The sequence below is a fragment of the Chiloscyllium plagiosum genome, chromosome 13 (assembly GCF_004010195.1).
Source record: "Chiloscyllium plagiosum isolate BGI_BamShark_2017 chromosome 13, ASM401019v2, whole genome shotgun sequence".
Lineage (NCBI taxonomy): Eukaryota > Metazoa > Chordata > Chondrichthyes > Orectolobiformes > Hemiscylliidae > Chiloscyllium > Chiloscyllium plagiosum.
Window position 1 is genome coordinate 60930327 of NC_057722.1, and position 20588 is coordinate 60950914.

General features: G+C 42.8%; 1 protein-coding gene across 7 annotated transcripts in view; it reads right to left on the reverse strand.

Annotated features, from left to right (window-relative positions):
- LOC122556119 (TRAF2 and NCK-interacting protein kinase-like) overlaps window positions 1–20588 on the reverse strand; it is a 254751-nt gene that overhangs the window by 6437 nt on the left and 227726 nt on the right. For all 7 annotated transcript variants that reach the window (XM_043702582.1, XM_043702583.1, XM_043702587.1 and 4 more), the window contains 7 exons: window positions 18536–18735; window positions 16631–16760; window positions 12435–12602; window positions 7406–7508; window positions 5813–5983; window positions 4102–4245; window positions 3664–3798 (listed from right to left, as the gene is read on the reverse strand). In XM_043702582.1, the coding sequence (XP_043558517.1) occupies window positions 3664–3798; window positions 4102–4245; window positions 5813–5983; window positions 7406–7508; window positions 12435–12602; window positions 16631–16760; window positions 18536–18735 (1051 nt within the window). The remainder of the gene's footprint in view (window positions 1–3663; window positions 3799–4101; window positions 4246–5812; window positions 5984–7405; window positions 7509–12434; window positions 12603–16630; window positions 16761–18535; window positions 18736–20588) is intronic.

Here is a 20588-nt window from a genome sequence, read left to right on the forward strand (position 1 = left end):
CTAACACTATGGACAATTTAGCATGGCCAATTCACCTAACCTGCACATCTTTGGACTGTGGGAGGAAACCGGAGTACCCAGAGGAAACCCACACAGACACGGGGAGAATGTGCAAACTCCACGCAGACAGTTGCCCAAGGCTGGAATCGAGCCTGCGTCCCTGGTGCTGTGAGGCAGCAGTGCTAACCACTGAGCCACCGTGCTGAGGTTATCCACTTTGGTGGCAAAAATCAGGAAGGTGGATTATTATCTGAATGGTGATAAATTGGGGAAGGGGAAGTGCAATGAGACATGGAAGTCCTTGTACCCCAGACCCTGAAATTACACATGGAGGCACAGCAAGTGGTGAAGAAGGCAGAGGGCATGTTAACCTTCATAGCCAGAGGACTTGAGTACACAAGCACAAATTTCTTGCTGCAATTGTACAGGGCCTTGGTGAACCACACCTAGAGTATTATGTGCTAGCTTGGTCTCCTAATCTGAGGAAGGATGTTCTGACTGTGGAGGGAGTGCAGTGAAGGTTTACCTCCTGGGATGGTAGGACTGACGTATGAAGAGGGACTGAATTGGTTAAGATATTTACTCTAGTTTAGAAGAATGAGGAATGACCTCAAGAAAGCCTGTAAGATTTTAACAGGACCAGACAAGGAAAATGCAGCAAGGATATTCCCAATGACTGGGGAGTGCAGAAGAAGGGGTCTCAGTCTAAGAATATGGGTAAGCCATTCAAAAGTGAGAGGAGGAGAAATTTCTTTACCCTAATAGTGATGAGCCTGTGAAATTCTCTGCCATAGAAAGAGGCAAGGCCAAAATATTGAACATAGTTCTTAGAGCTAAAGAGATCAAAGAGTATAGGGCGAAAGAGGGTATAGGGCACAGAGCAGAATGTCAGCCATGATCATGCTGAATGGTCTACTCCTGTTGCAATTTTGTATCTTAGTCACTAAATGCTTAACTCACTTAGTAAATAAGGTTGATGCTTGTTAAGATGTTAACTCAGTTTTATCTTTTGTTTGTGGGGTATAAATGTTTGTGGATTAGTGGTGCTGGAAGAGCACAGCAGTTCAGGCAGCATCCAAGGAGCTTCGAAATCGACGTTTCGGGCAAAAGCCCTTCATCAGGAATCATTCAGGATGCTGCCTGAACTGCTGTGCTCTTCCAGCACCATTAATCCAGAATCTGGTTTCCAGCATCTGCAGTCATTGTTTTTACCCCCTTATAAATGTTTGTAGCCTATCCCTAATTTCTCTTAAAAGGTGGGGGTCATCACTTCCTTTGAATCACTTCTGTTCTTGACCTGGGATTAATATTATGGAACGGAAACCTGCAACCCATTCTAAAAGATGGGAGACTTAACAGCAATCTAGGTTTGTTCAATATATCATTTCATTTGCATGACACTGTAATCTTTGGCTGTAAATTCTGTGTCTTATGGTCCTGCTCCACAGCTACCTGATGATGGAACAAGGACTGTCATTAGAATCTCTGCTTTTCCTGATACCTATGGCTTAGATCTTGGTCTGCAGGGAACAATTTCAAAAGTTGGGGATGATAGGAAATTTTGGAAAGATTGTGAACTATGAGGAGGATAGTTTGGAACTGCAAAATGATGTGGACAGGTTGGTGGAATGGATAGACATATGACGAATGAAATTTAATGCAGAGAGGCATGATGTGATTAATTGCAGTAGAAAGGACACAGACAGAAAATATAAAGTAAAGCTTTCAATTCTTCAGGGGGTGTAGGAGCAGAGGGACCTGAAAGTATTTGCGCTTAAATGATTGAAGGTTGCAGGACAGGTTGAGAGAGTGGCTTATTGAGCAAGATATGAGGAACTTCAGTTACGTTCAAAAGTTGGAGGAGTTGGGACTTGCTGCCTTGAAGAGAAAAAAGTTGAGAGGAAATTTGATAGAGATACACAAAATGTGTTATGAAGAATGGTCTGATTCCTGATGAAGGGCTTTTGCCTGAAACGCTGATTTTCCTGCTCCTCAAATGCTGCTGTGCTTTTCCAGCACCACTCTAATCTTGACCAGACCTGTAATGTCAACTCTGCTTTCTGTCCACAAATGCTACCAGAGCTGCTGAGCTTCTCTAGCAATTTCTGTTTTTGTTGCAAAATCATAAGGAATCTGGACAAAGTAAAGAGGAAGAAGCTGTTCCTATTGGTGGAGATATTGCAAACCAGAGCATACAGGTATTTGGTAATACTAAAACAAAATAATGGCAACAAGAGGAAATCTTTGTCATGCAGTGACTCGTTAAGATCTCAAATATGCCACCTCAATGTGGTGGAGACTGATCCAACTGAAGCTTCCAGAAGAAGTTGGGTCTCTAAGTGAAAAAGAAAAAAGTGCAGGTCGATGGAGCAGAGACAAAGATGCGACAATAAGTAAATCGTTCCTGCAGAGGGCCAACATGGACATGATGGACCGAATGGTCTTTAGATTAGATTACAGTGTGGAAACAGGCCCTTCGGCCCAACAAGTCCACACCGACCCACCGAAGCGAAACCCACCCATACCCCTACATTTACCCCTTACCTAACACTACGGGCAATTTAGTATGGCCAATTCACCTGACCCTGCACATCTTTGGACTGTGGGAGGAAACCGGAGCACCTGGAGGAAACCCACGCAGACACGGGGAGAACGTGCAAACTTCACACAGTCAGTCGCCTGAGGCGGGAATTGAACCCGGGTCTCTGGCGCTGTGAGGCAGCAGTGCTAACCACTGTGCCACCGTGCCGCCCACCACTCTCCTCCTATCGTGTCACAATTCCACATTTCCTAACTCAATGACCAATTCTCTGCCATTATAGAAAAGGGGAAGTGATTAGTTGTCAGAGAATTGAGCCCAATGGATCAGAGACCACAAAGAAGGATCATAGTGAAATTGGCAAGCAGTTTATTACACAAAGCGATATCGTGGAAGAGAAATTAACCAGGCTGACATAGAACTGATTCTCTGCACAGATGGCCAAATGCTCTTCCCCGAACAGAAAGTGTAGGCATATTTTTGTAGGGGTACAACACAAAGGTGATCATTGTAAAGCAGTTACAGTACAATGGTGAAAGTTGTAAACAGATTAAAACAAGAATAAACAGAATGGAAATTAATCAAGAGTCCAGCAGTAGCAATTCATTTATAATTGACACAGGAGATTCCAGCCATCTCCGTGAGTGGGTGAGAATGTCTTCTGGAGGATTCTTCATTGTATTTCTCGGCTGCACAAGTATGTGAAAATGTCCCTTCTCCTGGCATCCAGGTGCATCCATTCTGTTACTACTACAAGCAAAGTCTTCCGAGGCCTGTTTGTTTATGCGGTATCGGTTTCAATGGGAAATGAGCCTGCCCTTAATGTGTTGGGACTGCAGTGTTGATCGGGGCTGGGAGCTGATTATGAAAAGCTATTTTAGGGAGTGTATTCCCTGGGCTAGAAAGGGCTTGGCCATGTCTGGTTTTTACGTTAGCCTGTTTGGTCAAGACTGGAGCACTCTGGGTAGTTTCCGTATATGTTGGCAGGCTTGATTTCTGTGTTTTGCAGGCCACCTTCCGTGGCCATGCTGTGGGTGAGTAGGGTGGCAGACCCTTTTCCCACATTGGTTAACATCTGCAAAGTCTATGATGATCAAGTAATGCACAACAAATTTGTTACATACCAACTTTGTAATGTACGCAGCCCTCCAAATCACCAACTGTGGTCCAACCCTGTTTCTTCTCCACCTCAGGATCATTGTGCAATATCCTATTCTTCAGCCAAGACAGGTAATACACCCTCAACTTATTCTTCTTACCTGTTCAGTGGACAGAATGCATCAAAATGAACTTTTCTTTTCACAGCAGCAGGTCACAGTTTGTCTGGCACAATTGTTACATGTTAAATCTCAGCTGATCTTTGCTGCTGTCCTTCTCAGTAAGTTGCATTTTCATGACTTTTGAATAATGAATAAAGTTTACTCTGCCTCCGCCTTTCCAAACCTCAGAAAGACTTTAAGACAGTTGGATTAACTTGTTAAACTTGAATGATCAAAAGTTTCTTTTAAGCTGTTTACTAATGGCTGACATGGACCAGGCATATATGCCAAGTGATCCCTTACCAGAAATCGTCACAAGAATGTTGAGACCCTCCAGAACATCCATCTGATGGAAGCGCCTCCTATTGATGAGGTTGTAAACCTTCCCCTGGCCACTTCTGTCCAGTAACATTAAACCATTTTCTGTGCCCACCAACAGGTTCACTCCTGTAACACAAGGAAAACCAGAATAGCTATTAGGAAGAGATTGGTGTCCAGTAGAAATAAATCAGATGCAATCTTTCCTGATGTCTAAACTTTTCGTCCTCACCAAGAACATGGCCAACTTGGAGCAGATTCTTATCCCTCCTGTTGCCTCAAATTCTGCTTTTATTTGTTCACACCACTTTCATCAAGATGATCACCATGGTTTGGGGAAATATTTAACCAGCTCAATCTAACTGCTGATGGGACGGCGTAGTCAAGCTTACAAAGTGCAGTCACACTAGTTCCTGCTCAACTGAAATCAGATGCTGTCTGACAGCATCACAGTCCAACATGGACAAGGACTGAATGGGGAGACATACATCGACAAACAGACACAAGCGCACCCTAGGAATATATGTTAGCCCAGCCAGAGCCACCCACATCCCATGAATGGAAGAAAAAGCCCATTTACACAAATAATGCTATTATGAAGGGAGTACCAATTTTCTTTTACCCAGTGACGCTAAAGGAATGTGAATATATTTACAAGTCAGGCTAGTGAGTGAATTGGAGATAAACTTGAGGTAGTAGTTTTCCCATTTATATGATGCTAATCTCTTTTGAGATTGTAGTGGTCATTGGAAAGTGTTGTCGAAGGAGCTTTGTCTTGGATGGTGTCAAGCTGCTTGAGTGTTGTTAGAGCTGCACCCTTCGGGCAAATGGGGAGTATTCCATCACACTCGTAACTTGTACCTTGTGGATGATGAAAGCCTTTAGGCAATCAGGAAGTGGACTACTTGCTGTGGACTTCTTAGCTTTGGACTTATTCATGTAATTACAGTATTGATATGGCAAATTCAGTTTTTGGTTATTAGTAGATCCAAAGATGTAGATAGTGGGGATTCAGAAATATCATTAAATGTCAAGGGTGGATGGCTACAGTTTTGCTTGTTGTAGATAGTCATTGTCAAGACTCTTATTTGCTGTGAATGTTACTTGCCATTTGTCTGTGCAATCCTGGATATTGTCTAGATCTTTGAACATGGAGTGCACAAGTACCCAAGGTTTTATGAACAGTGCAGAACATTGCACAATTGTCAGCAAATATCCCCACTTCTGACCTTATGATGGAAGGAAGGTCATTGATGAAGCAACTGAAGAAGGTTGGACCTAAGACACTACCCTGAGGAGCTCCTGCTGAGATGCCCTTGAGCTGAAATGACTGACCCCTACAACCACAACCATCGTCCTTTGTGTTCTGTATAAGTCCAATATTTAGTGGACCCAGATAAACCATATTGCACACTGAGGCTCCAGATGCCACTCCGACCTACCTAATAACCTGAGCATGAGTAGTGATGGAGTTTCAGCAAGTTCAGCCTGGTGACAAGTATGTAGGGGACAGTGGCTGAAGCCTAGCACTGATCTCAGTCTAGATGCTTCTGCTGCTGCCCCAGCAGAAAAAAGTACAAGCGTGGGTGAAGAGCAGAGTGGGATTAATGTGAGACCTCTCATGGTCACTTGAATGATTCCATTGAGGAGAACAGGGAGATCTCAGGGGTAAGAATGGAGATGATAGGCAGCTCACCCCAGAGTGCGGCACAGAGTATTTCAGAGTTGAACCGCTTCTTGTATTTCCGAATCTCCGGGGTGTCACTATGGGGTCGGATGTTTGTTGGGTTGACATTTACCACAGAGATCTTCCGAACTTCATTCAGCTTTGCCTGTTCCTGTCGGAGCATCTCACTGGAGAACATTGCTGGGAAAACATAAGAGCCAATTAAAGTCACTGGAGGAAAGGGCACCCTGAGGTATAACTAATGATACCAGAGAACTACCCTGACCACTGTGAATTCTCTGTTTCATGATAGGATATGCAGCAGCAAAGTTGTGCACAGCAAGATCCCACAAAGATCAATGCATTAATGACCAGATTGTATCCTTTATTGATGCTAACTGCCAGTTAACTGTTGGCTGAGTACTGGGGAGAACTCTGCTGCCCTTCATGGAAATAATGTGGTGGTATTTTTCACCTTTGGCTGAGGGGGATGGATGGGTCTTCTCCAATGGATGGATTGCTTGCCAGTGAAGCACATCCTCTGGATTGCACTGTTGGTGTCAGTGGATCATGGGATCAGGTCCTCAAGAATGAATCTCACAGCATTGTAAAATCGGAGCTGGAAGTGCTATCCACAGAATCCTGACACTGGTTTATTTTCTCTCTTGTGGACAGCTAGACCCCTTACCCTACACCTCCCTCCCCCACCACCAAAAAAACGCCGACATGTTCTGCATGTTGTTTTGTGGGTTGCATATGTTACTTTGCCGACTCCTTTCCACTCGTTGCTCATTTCCAGCAGGCAGCAAAGAGCGGATCATTACAGCAAATCAAGCTCAACTAATGTCAGTCAAGAAGACTGCCAGGTACTGCTGAGAAAAACGTTTTTAAAAAGCCACTGAATTGGAAAGCAATTGCTTTAACAATTCAGATCCTTGGTGGTGAATTTAACCTCAACATCACCATGCCTCAGGTGAGGGTCAAGGTCAAGAAGGTGGGTCACCTTAGCTGGTATGGAATCAGACCTGAGCCATTACCATCAATCTGCATTGCAAACCAGCCATTCAGCTAAATGAGCTATCCAACTCTAAGTGGTAATGTCGCTGGACTACCAATCCAAAGACTCAGGCCAATGCTTAGCAGATATCAGTTCAAATCCCAATTCTCCATTGAGTGAGATTCAATGCAATTATAAAAAATCCAATTAAGAAAGCCAACTCAGTAATGAAGGCACAATTGATTGTGAAAACCTGTCTGGTTCACTAGTGTCCTTAAAGACAACTGGTGTTGTCTACATGTGATTCCTAATGCACAGTAAATATGGTTGCCTCTAAAGTTCCTTATGAAACCCCAGCACATCACTCAGTAAAAGGATATCTAGGGATGGGCCATAAACATCAGCCTTGATAGATACTCCTAAATCCCATGTAAAGAATAAGATGACAGGCCTATGATTTGGGGAATGGCTTTAAGACCAGGACATTCTTTCTGAGCCCAGAGTGCTATCTCTCAGCCAAGACTGACATCTTATCATTGCCCTGGCAAATGCAAATCTATGGATGGTTCTGCAAAGGTTAGACCCTGAGGTGGACACTGTCCTTACCCGTTGCAATTGGCACTTACCTGTTGCTGATGACTCTTCCTCACTGCCACTGGGTGATGTCTGAAATACCCTGGGGTCCACAAATGGAGTGAAGGATGATTTTGTGCCTGTGCCCCGGCCATACTGCAACACAGAAATACACCGTTTCACTCCAAGTATTGTATCTTGGTGAAGCACTAACGCCTTGGAGCTTAAAGCAATAACAAAACCCACCTTTACATCATATCTTTAGTGGAGTAAATTATCACTAGATATTTCACAGGAGCATTATCAACTACAGCGCTGATCACAATCAAAGCAACATGAGGAGATATTTGGACAGGTGATCAAAAAGATAGGATTTAAGGATAGTTTTCAAGGAGGAGATAGACAGCAAAAAGGAGACACAGCAATATGCCCTCTAATTTCTGCTTGCTGTGCACAGCTGTTTTACTCAACGGAACAGTCCTTTTAAGAGTGAGGTGCTGTCATGTATGCCCTCATCTTAAAGGGAACATTGCCCACGAGCAGCCTCTGGTCTTCATACAGCACATTCTCAATTGCAACATGACCACAAACTGTCACAATTTTGAAGGAACATTGGTAGCGAGGTGGAAAGGTTTAGGAATGAGCTTCCAGAGTTTAAACTACAGGCAACTGAAGATGCATTTGCCAGTTCTGGAGAGATCAAATTTAGGGTTGCAGAAGACACCAGAATTGAGAAAGCACCAAACTCTTAAAGGATTGAAGGTTTAAGGAAAGAGGTTAGAGAGATAAGGAGCAAGTGAGGCCATGAAGGGATCTGAAAGCAAGGCCAACTTCAGGGCCTAACTACTGCCATCTGTTCCATGAAGGAGTTTTGTTAGAGTCCAATGTGAACCACTCGTTCAGTGACCTAGCCAAATTGGAATCATTAGACTGGCTGACTGCAGCTTGAAACACATCCAGTCATTCAAATGGAGAGCAGCAAATACATGGAGAAACCACCAAGCAAGTTCTCCTCCAAGCTTTACACCATCCTGACTTGGAAATATATCACAGTTCCTTTGGTGTCACTGGGTCAAGTCCTGGAACGACCTCCCTAATAGGTAGGTAGACTCCCATGGTCTACCTACACCAAATGCAGTTGAAGAAGGTAGCTCACCACTACCTTCTCAACAGCAATTACAAGTGGAAGATAAATACTGGTCCAGCCAATAGCATCCACATCCTATGAAAATAAAATTTTAAAATTATCAGCAGCCCTAACATCTTGATCTCAGTGGCCTGAAGGAATTAAAAATGTGATTGACTCTTAACTGCCCTCCAGGCAATTAAGGATGGGCAATAAATGCTAATTTACTGGTGATGCTTACATTTTGGTGAATGAATCACACAAAATTTGTTAAGTTAGATTTAGAACTTGGTGTCCAGGTTTAAAACCAGCATTGCAGTTGATAATAGAAACCATATAACATCCCTCAGAAACATGATTATTTTCAGACAGCAAAGCACCCAAAACAATAAATTAAATAACCAGATCGTGTATGTCATTTCAATTGTTGGCTGATAAATAGATACTACTCTAACCATAGTGTACTGAAACTCCCATAGTCCAACTCTTGCCCAGCACTGTCTCAGTACAAAAATTCAACAGTGCAGCATTCCCACAATATCGATCCTTCGACAGGGCAGCACTCCTTCAGTACTGAATCTTCCACAATGTGGCATTTCCTTAGCCCTCAACCACTGGCAATGTGGTGCTCCCTCAGTATTGACACACTGACAATGTGGTGCTCCCTCAGTATTGCATGAAAAAGACTGCATTATAGGTTCAAATTAGAAAAGTTGAGCAGAGTGAAGACATTCTGAAATCCTGAGCAGACTGAGTTGAAGATGCTTTTCATCCAAAATTGACTGAGTGTCAAAACTGTTGGCAGTTTACAAATTATTTCTACATCTCCCTCGATTTCTTCCATGCGTTCCTCCCTTTTGTGACCTTCCCTTTGCACTTTGTTCAAGTGTTAGTTGTTCATGCACAATGTGTAAGAGATTCCAACAGAGAGCAAGATGTGGTCACCCGCTGTTCACATGCCTATACTATTTCGTAGAGGTCACTACGAGGAGCAATGCTGGTTTTCAGCTTCTTTCAGTGTGAGGGCCTAGGTTTAAATCAGCTTTGATCTGCCAATGCAATATCTCTTTTATTGCAAAACATAGAATAGATATTGAACTAGGGTCAAAATGTCCTTTTGAGATTCACTAAAGGACTATCTTTTGATGTGCTGCAGGATTTTGGTTTTGGGGGCTTGGTTTTGATTTTTAGTGGTTTTGTAGGTTTTCAGGTGAGATGTATTCTTTCCCTCTAATTCATTTATTAGGTGATGCCAACACACACCAATAATATCTACTGTATTAAGATTGACAAGTGAACTCACACTGGAGCAGAATTAGAAGAATTTGTCACTGTGCTCAGTAATGATCAATTCTTCTTAAACATGAGCACCATGTACAAGGGAAGCATTAATTTAGACACGAGAATAGTTAAGTTGGCACAAGACATGAATGTAAGTCAGTAAAAACAAAAGGTTTATCCCCCAAAATGATGGCACACACTTCTACAAGAAACGTCCCATGGCCTTAAACACACCTTCCAATGACTAGTGAAGTCGCAGTGAATGCACTTCCATTGCATATTCCCAAAGGTTGAATACTATGGCCAGGCAGTTTCTATCTCTTTTACTGCTCAAGCCTCAATCACTCATTTAAATTTAAAATTACCGTGAGATCCAAGACACCTTTCCCAAGTATGGAGCTCCAAGACTTACACAACCTTAAAATGGAATGTTAAACAAGACTCCTTACCATCCCCGTAGCCCCGTTCTGCTCACTTCACCCGAGAAACTAGAATGTCTTGTCTCAGACAAATGTGGCCCTTGATTCTGGCCTCTGCTAAAGCCCACTTCCACACCCCTCACCCCAGTGAAAGGGTCCATCAGCATCTCTGTTACCATTTATTTAACTAACTGTTCACTGTTACTCCATTCACAGCAAGGCTCAGCCTGTCATTGGAGGAGTTGCTCCAAAACATTTTCCGCCTTGCAACTTAGATTGGTCATCTCCATGAGTGAATTTATCAAGGTGATTTGGGAATATTTGGGGGCATACTTACTCACAGACCCTGTGTATTTTCAGTGTTGCATTGAACCCTAGATCCTTGCTATTCTTATTACAACCAATCGTTATATATTCAAACTGCACCTACCTTTTAGGATAAAATGGATGCAATCATGTGAACTACTCTGAAATCTTCTTAACAAAAGGCAGGAATTAGGATTGAAAGTGAGGCTCAGACTGTTGTACCGACAAGATGGCGAAGGGTAATTACACTCACCTATAATGGCAGCAGTCTCCAAGTTTGCAAGGGGAGACGCTGAGTCTCCCAAAGCACCAAAATCAAACTAAAAACAATTGTGCTGTAAAATGCCCATTTACTTCTACGATAAAAGAGAATTTGTGTCAAAAATAGCTAACTAGCAATCCTGTTGGCACACATGTTCCACAGGGAAGAGAGCAGAGAAAAGTACTTTTGATATCACAGGCTTTTTGAATAAGCAAGGAATATGACAAACAGTGAACAGAGAGGGTCATGGTCTCTAGTCAATGACATGTCCTGTAGCCATTAAAGGGTTCCAGATGATTTGACCTGGTATGGTCAGAGGGGAAAATCATCAGAACAGCTCTTACCGCTACTGGGGAATTCAAGAAACTATGAAAACTGAGGAAAGCACTCAGAGTTGGTCACTTAGAGTATGGTAGAATGGGGATGCAGGAAAATGCTGGAAGTTGACAGTAACTATGAATTGCTTGACAAAACAGAAAATGCAATGGGTAGTAATATACAAGTGAAAGGTTTCCTTCAGTAGTTTAAAGCATAGGCAATGCAAAGTCACAATAGTGCCCGTGGACCATAGGGCTGCTCTCTCATTAGAAACTGAGATGATTGATGGTGTCACCATGTCTCAGGCGAGGGGAAAACGTTGAGAAGGAAAATTCTTCATGGTAGCTTCAGTTGTGAGAATTGAACCTATGTATCATTGTATATTGCATACCAGCCATCTGACTAACCGAGCTAATGGAATTTAAAGAAAAATGCCACGAAAGTGAAAATAGACTTTAGTCAATGATACTTCCTTTGTTACAGTAAAACCTTATGTCATTCATTCAGCTCGCAACTGGTCATTCTTTTTTTTTTAGTAAAAGAGATTGATCTTCATGGAGAATGTAACATTCTGTATGGCTCAGTCCTGAATGCCACCCACTTACCAGCTCCGTTACTGGGGACGATTTGGTGGTTAAATAACATCAACATAAATCTTGAACAAAATCTTGAACATTCTACACTTTCCTTTGGTCCCAAATCGTTGAGGTTATTAACAAGTGCAGTACCTCAATCTTGATCCAACCTCAATTAGCAATGGATTACCGTGCTTAAACGGCAGGAAGGGTGAAAGATATTACCTGCCTTAGGCTACTGATTTCCCATAATCTGTCATGTAAGAGCTAAAGAATGTGCCAGGATGTTACTAAATACCAGTTGGTATAATGCTGAATACATTCAAAGCTGTGACTCCAAAATACAAACCCAAAGTCAGAATCTGCTGAACAGCTTCTACCAACTCTTTGGGAGCCTGGCACCACAATAAGTTAGAAACTAGGCAACTATCTGGCAGTGAGTGGGAGCAGCTAGAGGCAGGAGAGGTGATGGGGTGGCAACTTAAAAGAAAAAACATGCAATTTTGGTAAGAAGTCAATGTCAAGTGGAGGTCCCAGTGGTTTAGACAAGAACTCGTCACAGAACAATTATTGCAGACCCACCCAAGGGAAGCAAGGGAGTGTTGCAGGAAACAGGGCCATTGACCCCTTGTGTTCCATGCCAGCTCTTTCAAACAGCTGTCCAATTAATCCCATTGCTGGGTGTTTAAGCTCTTCAGCTGAGTTCTTTGTATAGAAGTGGCAACTTGAGTGAGAGGATACATTCCTCCCCATTATATTGTACCCCACACCCACATCACCACCACCACCACCTACCCCAGCTGCTGAGTCCTTTTCCTGAGCGAGTTGAGATGTGGTTCGCCCAATTGCCTCGGTTGGTGTAGTGGCAGGAGACTGGCTTTGCTGCACCAGATCGGGCAGATTGGTGTGGCTGGCAAAGCCGTTACTGTCAACATGGCCAGTCCACTTTATGTCACCAGAATTCTGCAGAGACACAGAGAGACAGATAGATAGATAGATGGATAGATAGACAGGACAGATGGATAGACAGACACAGACAGGTGAAGCACAAACTGCTAGCTACTGACACCCACATCAGTCAGCCTCATAATGGCACCATCCCCTCCCTACCACAGCACCATCCCCAATCTAGCGAAGCAATGGAAGATGGAGGTGAGGAAAACATGTAACAGGCTGGGACAATACCAGGGCTGCCAACTTCACCAGATGAGAGAGAGAAAGACTGCACTTCCATAACTGGCTTTCACAGACACAGGACATCTAAGAGAGCTTTACAGCCAATGATTTTTCTATTGCAAATGTGGCAACCATTATAATATAGGAAATGCAGCAGCCGCTTTTACAAAGCAAGCTCCCACAAACAGGAGTCTGATTGTGAAGAGGTAATCCTTTTGTTTTTGTGATATTGGTTGTGGGATATAGAATGGTCTGGATACTGGGGGTCAACTTCCTCTGCTCTTCTTCAAAATAATGATTGTGGAATTGTTTGGGTCCACCTGAGATGGCAGACAGCATCCTGGTTTAACATCACATGTGAAAGAGAGTACCTATGACAGTACAGCACTCCCTCAATACTACGCTAGGAGAATCAGCCTGAATTTTAGGGCTAAGGAGTGGAGTTTGAACCAAAACTTTTCTGACTCAAAGGCAATTGAGCTACAATGGGCCCTTCAACTCCTGGAGGTTTCATGCTCCCACCAGTGGTCATGCAACATGCTTCCTTTCATGATGTTCCATTAGCCAATTGGCTTGTTCTCAGCTGTCAGTCAAACATTCATAGCACTAAGACAAAAAAAAATTTTTTTAATTGTCCCTGTAATTTTTCTCCTGAGTTTTCTGGAAGTTTATCTTCCAATGCCTGGATAATTGTTAGTCCCCAGACAACAGAGAGATCAAAATTTAGTGCATAGCTTTGATTTAGGTTAGCACAGTGAGTCAATGGTTAGCACTGCTGCCACACAGCGCCAGGGACCTAGGTTCAATTTCAGCCTCGGGCGACTGTGTGGACTTTGCACCTTCTCCCAGTGTCTGTGTGGGTTTCCTCTGAGTGTTCCGGTTTCCTCCTACTGTCCAAAGATGTGCAGGTTAGGTGAACTGGCCATGAGAAATTGCCCATAGTGTTCAGAGGTGTGTGGGTTAGGTGCATTAGTCAGGGGAAATGTAGGGGAATGGGTCTGGGTGGGATATTCTTTGGAGAGTCGGTATGGACTTGTTGGGCCACATTATAGGGATTCTATGATTTGAGTTAGAACTAAATGGATCAGGTGGTGTAACTCCAAAGCCAACTGGATAGGCGCGAACTTTGGTCTACTTCCTCAAAGAAGTGTCGACCCTGAAGTGACATGACAGATGTCAAAAAGTAAATAATTCAATGGCATGATAGCATCACTAACATTTAGCTATTGGACAGGAACTGGGGACAGTTTGAATGGTCAATATTTTGGGCAGAGTTTCTTTTCCCTGAAGGTAGTGATGCCTCAGGAATGTAGTTGGTATGTTGGGTGATAACTCTCTCCAGGAGGGGTCCAGACCAGCTCCTGACCTGGGCAGAGATCACACCATTAAAAAGGCAAGTTGTCTTCATAGAGAACACGGCATCTTCTTGATTGCCTGAGTAGGTTTTGATCACTTGAGGAGGTGAGGAGAGGGAATTGGGGAGAGGCAGTGGTCAGAGGACAAACCTCTGCAACATTTTTCCATCTTTGGTCAGAGTTATCATTGTTTTTTTTTTGTTTCTCCTAGGTGTTTATATGACTGCATAGGGAAGGATATTGGCTTGAAGTTTGAGTGTTTAATTCCGTTGTTCTTGCCCTTATATTGTGGTGCGGTCTCAATGGTCTGATCTTGTCCATAAAAGGTTGAATGATGATAAAATGGCAGCTTCTGACAGGATTGAGCCAAGTTGCAGGTGCAGGGACAATCAAACATTAGGGGAAGAGAAAGGTCCAAGTGCCGGATTTTGCTCTTTGATTCAGAATGGAAGGATCAAAGTGATACAGAGGTCACAAAAGTTGCATTAGTTGGTGAACAGTAACATGGCAGCAATTTTCCATGAACTGACCAATGAGAGTCTGGGCTTACTGTCCAATTCAGGATGATGGGTGAACTCTGGACGTCAAAGAGACCTTCTAACATGGAAGAAGCAGCAGGATGCATTCCCAGGGAAGAAAGGGCAACAGAGCGTCTATGATGGAGCTGTCCCCTCTGCAACTTCTATAATCTACTCAGCAGCCAGGCCACCGAGAAAGGGAAACCTATCTTTGGGGTGCAGATACAACCTGGGATGTGGGTTGGCCCTCAAGCCTACTTGCTGACCAGCTCCCTCACACCCGCACCAAAACCTCCACATTCACCTCCAAGTCATGCACCATCCAGACTTGCAGTTCCTTCAGTGTCAAAATCCTTGAGGTCCCTTCCTAACAGCAGCAGTTTAAGGAGGCAGCTCATTACCCCTCCTTCCAGGGCAATTAAGGATGCAGATGTAAATTCCAGCCTTACTACCACTCTGCATCCCAAGAATGGATAATTAAAAATCTTCCCACTTCTTGAAACTGAAAGTCCAGCGGAGTCAACATACAAAATTGGTCAAGACAAGACCTTTGATAAAGTTTATTTGAATTCATTGCAGGGAAGAAGGGAAAACAGGAGGAACAGAAACAAAGGAAAGATTGATTAAAGTTATCTTGCCCAGCAGTAGTCATGTTACCTGACAGCTTTAGTGCCAAGTATCAAGGCCAGGCTTGTCTGTGGATATATTAATCATTGAAGATGAAGAACGTTTGAGAGTTTTACATCATGCGTTTAGTTGAAGTTAAATTTAGAAGCTATGTTTCTACATCATGCCTCACCTTTTTACTATCAGCCAACAAGGCACAACTTGGGCAATTTGAGAGAGCCCAGTGCTGTGGGATGGAATCAGCAATGGATTGGAGAGGCACATACTTAGTCTTTCACCTTCAACGCTTGACAGGAAAGGAGCTTACTTCCATCAACAATCTTTGGACTTGACTGAGCAGTTCAGAATCACAAAGGGTTTGACAGAAAAAATGGAGAGAAACTACCCAGTGCCAGTTAGATCAGTAACCAGAAGGTACAGATTATAATCCATCAAACAAACAAACCAGAAGGCAGGTGAGGAGAATTGTTTTTTAGATAACTCCGCAAGTTGTGATCTGGAACGTGCTGCTAAACAGGGCTAGACTGAAACAAAATCTAACAGAACTTTCAAAAGTGCATTGGACAAATACTCACAGGGAAAGGTTTGCAGGCTATAGTGAAAAGAAAGAGGGGTGGGATTAACTTGACAACTCCTTAACAAAGCCGACACAGGCACGAATATCTTCTTCCTGCATTGTGTATTCTCTGATTCCTTGGTTGGCACTCCACTTGCCTGAGCCAGTGACAGGTTGCAACTTACGTCATTACATTTCAAGACTAAAATAACATCAGAGAAGCTCTTGCCATGAAGAAGCCCTATAATAGTTGGCAGAATCATTGCAGTGAATGTATGGAGCCATATTGGGAGCTCCACATCTACTCCACCACATCCAGCGTGTAAGATCATCTTTTGCCCATTGCAAAAAAAAGGTTACAGCCTTATATCAAAAGGATATTCCCTAGATAAGACAATGATAGTTCCACCCCAACTGCCATTGAGAATGGATGTATCTAGGATATTGCATTGAGCAGCAGCAGTTCTTGCCTTTGATCTTTATTTCCATCTCCTTCAATATTTATCTTTTATTTACTCCACCTGTTTCTTTCTTAAATTCAATGCCTTTCTATTCATCCCCTTCTCATTGGTCCTCAAACCCCTCTCTCTGACTCCATAACCTGCAGGTGATCTTCACTAATGACCACATTGCCTTGCTCAATTTAATTTCTTTTGAAATTATGCAGATGAATTAATGAAAGTTGGATTCGTTCCTTCCAGAGCTGTAATTACAAAGTCATTTGGTTTAACTATCTTTTCACACAACCCCAACACCTACCTCCCGGATAATCAGGGTCCCATCTCCTGAAGCATTGTTGTAAAGGTCAGATGGCAGAGCTCCCTCTTGCATGCCCATCAGGCCGTAGCTCTCATTGTACTGCTCGCTGCTAGCTGGTGCAGAGGATGGCCTGCAAGGTAAGGACCCAGACTCAAGAGTGGGCAGTTTATTTGCAAAGTATCCCAGAGCTGTGGACCCTAACTTCCACCAGTGACAAAGAACAAAGGGAGTGAGAAAGGAAAGAAGAGAGGAAAGGAGACAGAGAAACACAGGAAGGGAGAGAAAAAAAGGAGGAAGAAATGGAAAGTAAAATGCAGACAGGAGAGAAAAAGAATAAAAATAAAAGACAAAAAAACCTGGAATTTCAATAGCACTTTTCATAACATTTCCAAGCAGTCTGTAGCAGCTGTGTTACTCCTGAGGTATTGTCTTGTTGTAATGTTGAAACCATAATAATCAATGTGTACACAGCAAGATCCTATAAACAGCAATGTTAAAGATTTTTGTGATATGCTTGGGAGATAAATGCTGACCAGAGCCATGGAGGAATTTCCAGATTCTTCTCTCAAATAGTGCCATGGGATCTTTTACATCTACCTGAAGGGATAGATTGGGTCTTGCTTAAAATTTGCAGTTCAAAGGCAGTACTTCTGAAAACCTGGTCCTGCACTATGAGTGGATTTAATGCTCAGGTCTCTGCAGTGAAACTGCAATCCCCAATCCCCACTGAGTCACAGCTGACTCTTTGTAATTTGAAGCTTTAATACAGTTTATGCAATCATGGACTTTGCTCATAAACCAGTAACCAACAGGTTAACAACAAAAGCCATGCTCACAAACATAACGTGCTGTTAAAATGTTGAAACACTGGTAGATGGTGGGCAGATTCACTGAATGGGGACTGTGAGAACTGTGATAACATTCTAATCAAATTATAGGAAGAATATAATCATGCTGGAGACAATCTGAGGAGATATATGGGGATGTTGACAGAAATTGTAAATTTTAATGATGAGGTAAGTTTGGATGTTTCTTCACAATACAAGCGGCTGAAGGGATATTTATGGAGCTGTATAAAATTCAGAGGGGTCCAGATAGAATGGCTACAAAGGACTTATTTCTGAGTACAGACATCAATGCCAAGGTAAAACATTTTAAAGTAATTTGCAGTGGGTTGGGGCAGGTTGGGGAGAACTTCTTCCACCCATAGGGTCACTGTCTGAAAAGGTGGTAGAGATAGAAACATAATATTGCAAAATTAAACAAGTTCTGGACATGTACTCAAGCTGCTCTAACCTGCTGACCCCTAGGACAAAGGCTAGAAATGGGACTGGGAAGGATAGTTCTTTAGCAGCACAGAGAAAATGGGCCAAATGGTCTCCTTTCAGGGCATAGATTTTTGATGCTCCTATCCAAGGTTCAATTCTTGATCTCATACATGCAATCACTTCAACAGTGATCACATGTTCCATTTTACCCAATTATTACCTTTTTGTTAGGTCTTCCTCACTGCTCCAAGTCTCAGAATTAATTGTGCTGCACTTCCAAACAATTTTAGTAATAATCTTTCAGTTTTGGCTGTTGCTAATCAAGTTCCTATCTCTAATTGCTCATGTGGAGATGGTTTTGACCTGCCTTTTTGACAAGTGAGTGACTTGCAAGGCCATTTTAATGAAGAGTCAATCCCATTGCTTGGAGCTTACACTTACACATAGGCCCAGACTGAGAAAGGATCACAAATTCCTTTCTCTAAGTGACATTGTTAAACCAGCTACTTTTTTTTAAGGTCAAAACATAATTTCATCATTATCAACGCTGAAATTAGTTTCTCATTCCATGCTTATTTACTTAACTGAATTATGGTATGCTCTGTGTGGGGTAACTGGTATTTAAGACTTCCCTTACATTATCCTTGGAATATCACTGACTGGGACTGTCCCATCCTGTGCCTCATTTTCTGCATCTTCTTCCTCCTCCTCCTCTTCCTCATCCTCACTGCTTTCCAATTCTTCACTAGACGACGAATAGTCAGTGACTTTAATTGGAGGTCGTGATGACTCTTCATTACGAAGCTCCCGCAATTCTTTGGCCAAAGCTGTCAAGTCCTAACAAAATAAGTAACAAAAATATTGATTAAATAAACTTATCAAAAGCTGGGAAATTAAAATTTCAATCAGTATTCACAAGAAACAAAACGCGACAAAGCAAAGCTTTGGCATTCGAAGATGGAGAGGTTTTGGCAATCAAAGGCTTTTCTCCAGAAAAGGCTCAAAGCAAGACATCAGGGAGTGAATTTGAATAGGTCATTAGGACGAAAGAAATGTTCTGTGTCAAAGTTGTCAGAAAGCAGCGAGTTTTCCTTCAGATTTTCTCAACAGTTTGTCCAATTTCCAAGACTAACTAATATTTTAGTTAGTTTTGTTTTGGAAATATTTCCACGGAGGCATTATAGTCTGTCAATGGTGTTCTGTTATTTCAATCTTGAACAGCATGTGTATGGGGTTATGAAAGATGACAGAAGTCAATCACCATTATCTTAGGGAAGGAAGGGAAGTTAATGATCACGATGGTTATTTGGGCCAGCCAATCACCCACACAAGATTAGATTAGATTACTTTACAGTGTGGAAACAGGCCCTTCGGCCCAACAAGTCCACACCGACCCGCCGAAGCGCAAACCACCCATACCCCTACATTTACCCCTTACCTAACACTACGGGCAATTTAGCATGGTCAATTCACCTGGCCTGCACATCTTTGGACTGTGGGAGGAAACCGGAGCACCCGGAGGAAACCCACGCAGACACGGGGAGAATGTGCAAACTCCACACAGTCAGTCACCTGAGGCAGGAATTGAACCCGGGTCTCTGGTGCTGTGAGGCAGCAGCGCTAACCACTGTGCCACCGTGCCGCCCACAAGAGTTGGAAGGCAGATGACAGAAGAGACCGAGGACATGAGGGCAACACAGAGCTTTTGTGTTTGAAATCTGTGTAAAGTTCCAGGTCCTGCAACTTCAATAAGGTTAAAAGAGGGCCACATGCAAATAACCTCTTTTAGGTAACCAGTTACTCGCAAGGTACATTTTCCCTTCCGTTCCTTTCCTTTGATAGTGATGGAACTCAGTGCCCTCTTAATTCAAAGAAGTCCACACTAGAGATAGCAATCACAACCAAAGATAGGAAAGTTGCTTCTGAATGGCTTGAAAGATATTAGGACTGTGCTATTTGTTTGCTCTATTTCCCCAAAATTCTTGGAAATATGGTCCCATAACACAAGTACAATCTGCCACCAGTGTAAATAACCACAATCCATTCAGAGCTACAACCTTTTGATATAAAGTACAAGGTGTACCAAGTACCAGCATGGCCCAAACCTCTGCACCTAATACCCAGCAAACATTTCCTCTTTTCCTTTGCTAAGGTTGACTCCATGGGACATTGAGGAGATTTGACAAAGTTGTTGACCACCAGCAAGATGTGACTCCTCAGAGGCTGACATCCATTGTCTTATCCAAGGACCCAATGAGAACATATGTGAGGACCAAGCTACTTGATTACTTAGGGCATCCTGCATCTTTATGGAGGGGACCAACAGGCTTACAAAGCAATAGAATATGGCCGCATTACAGGGCAACTATTCGAATAATTATACTCAGTATGGAACAGTATGCAAGCATAGAAAAACAGCAGTGCATGGGTTCAAAGGGGGAAAACATTGTAAAAAGGCAAAAGTAATGGCTCTTCACTTAAATGTACATAGTATTCAAAACAAAATTAATGAATTAGTGGCAGAAGTACAGGTTAATGGATGTGATTTTATAGCCACTATGTTGACATGGTTACGAAAAGATCAAAATTGGGAATGAAACATTCAGGGCTATGTGAATTTTTGAAAGGCAATACTGAGAGGCCTGGGTACAGTGGACATGGAGAAGATGTTTCCACTGATAGGAGGGACT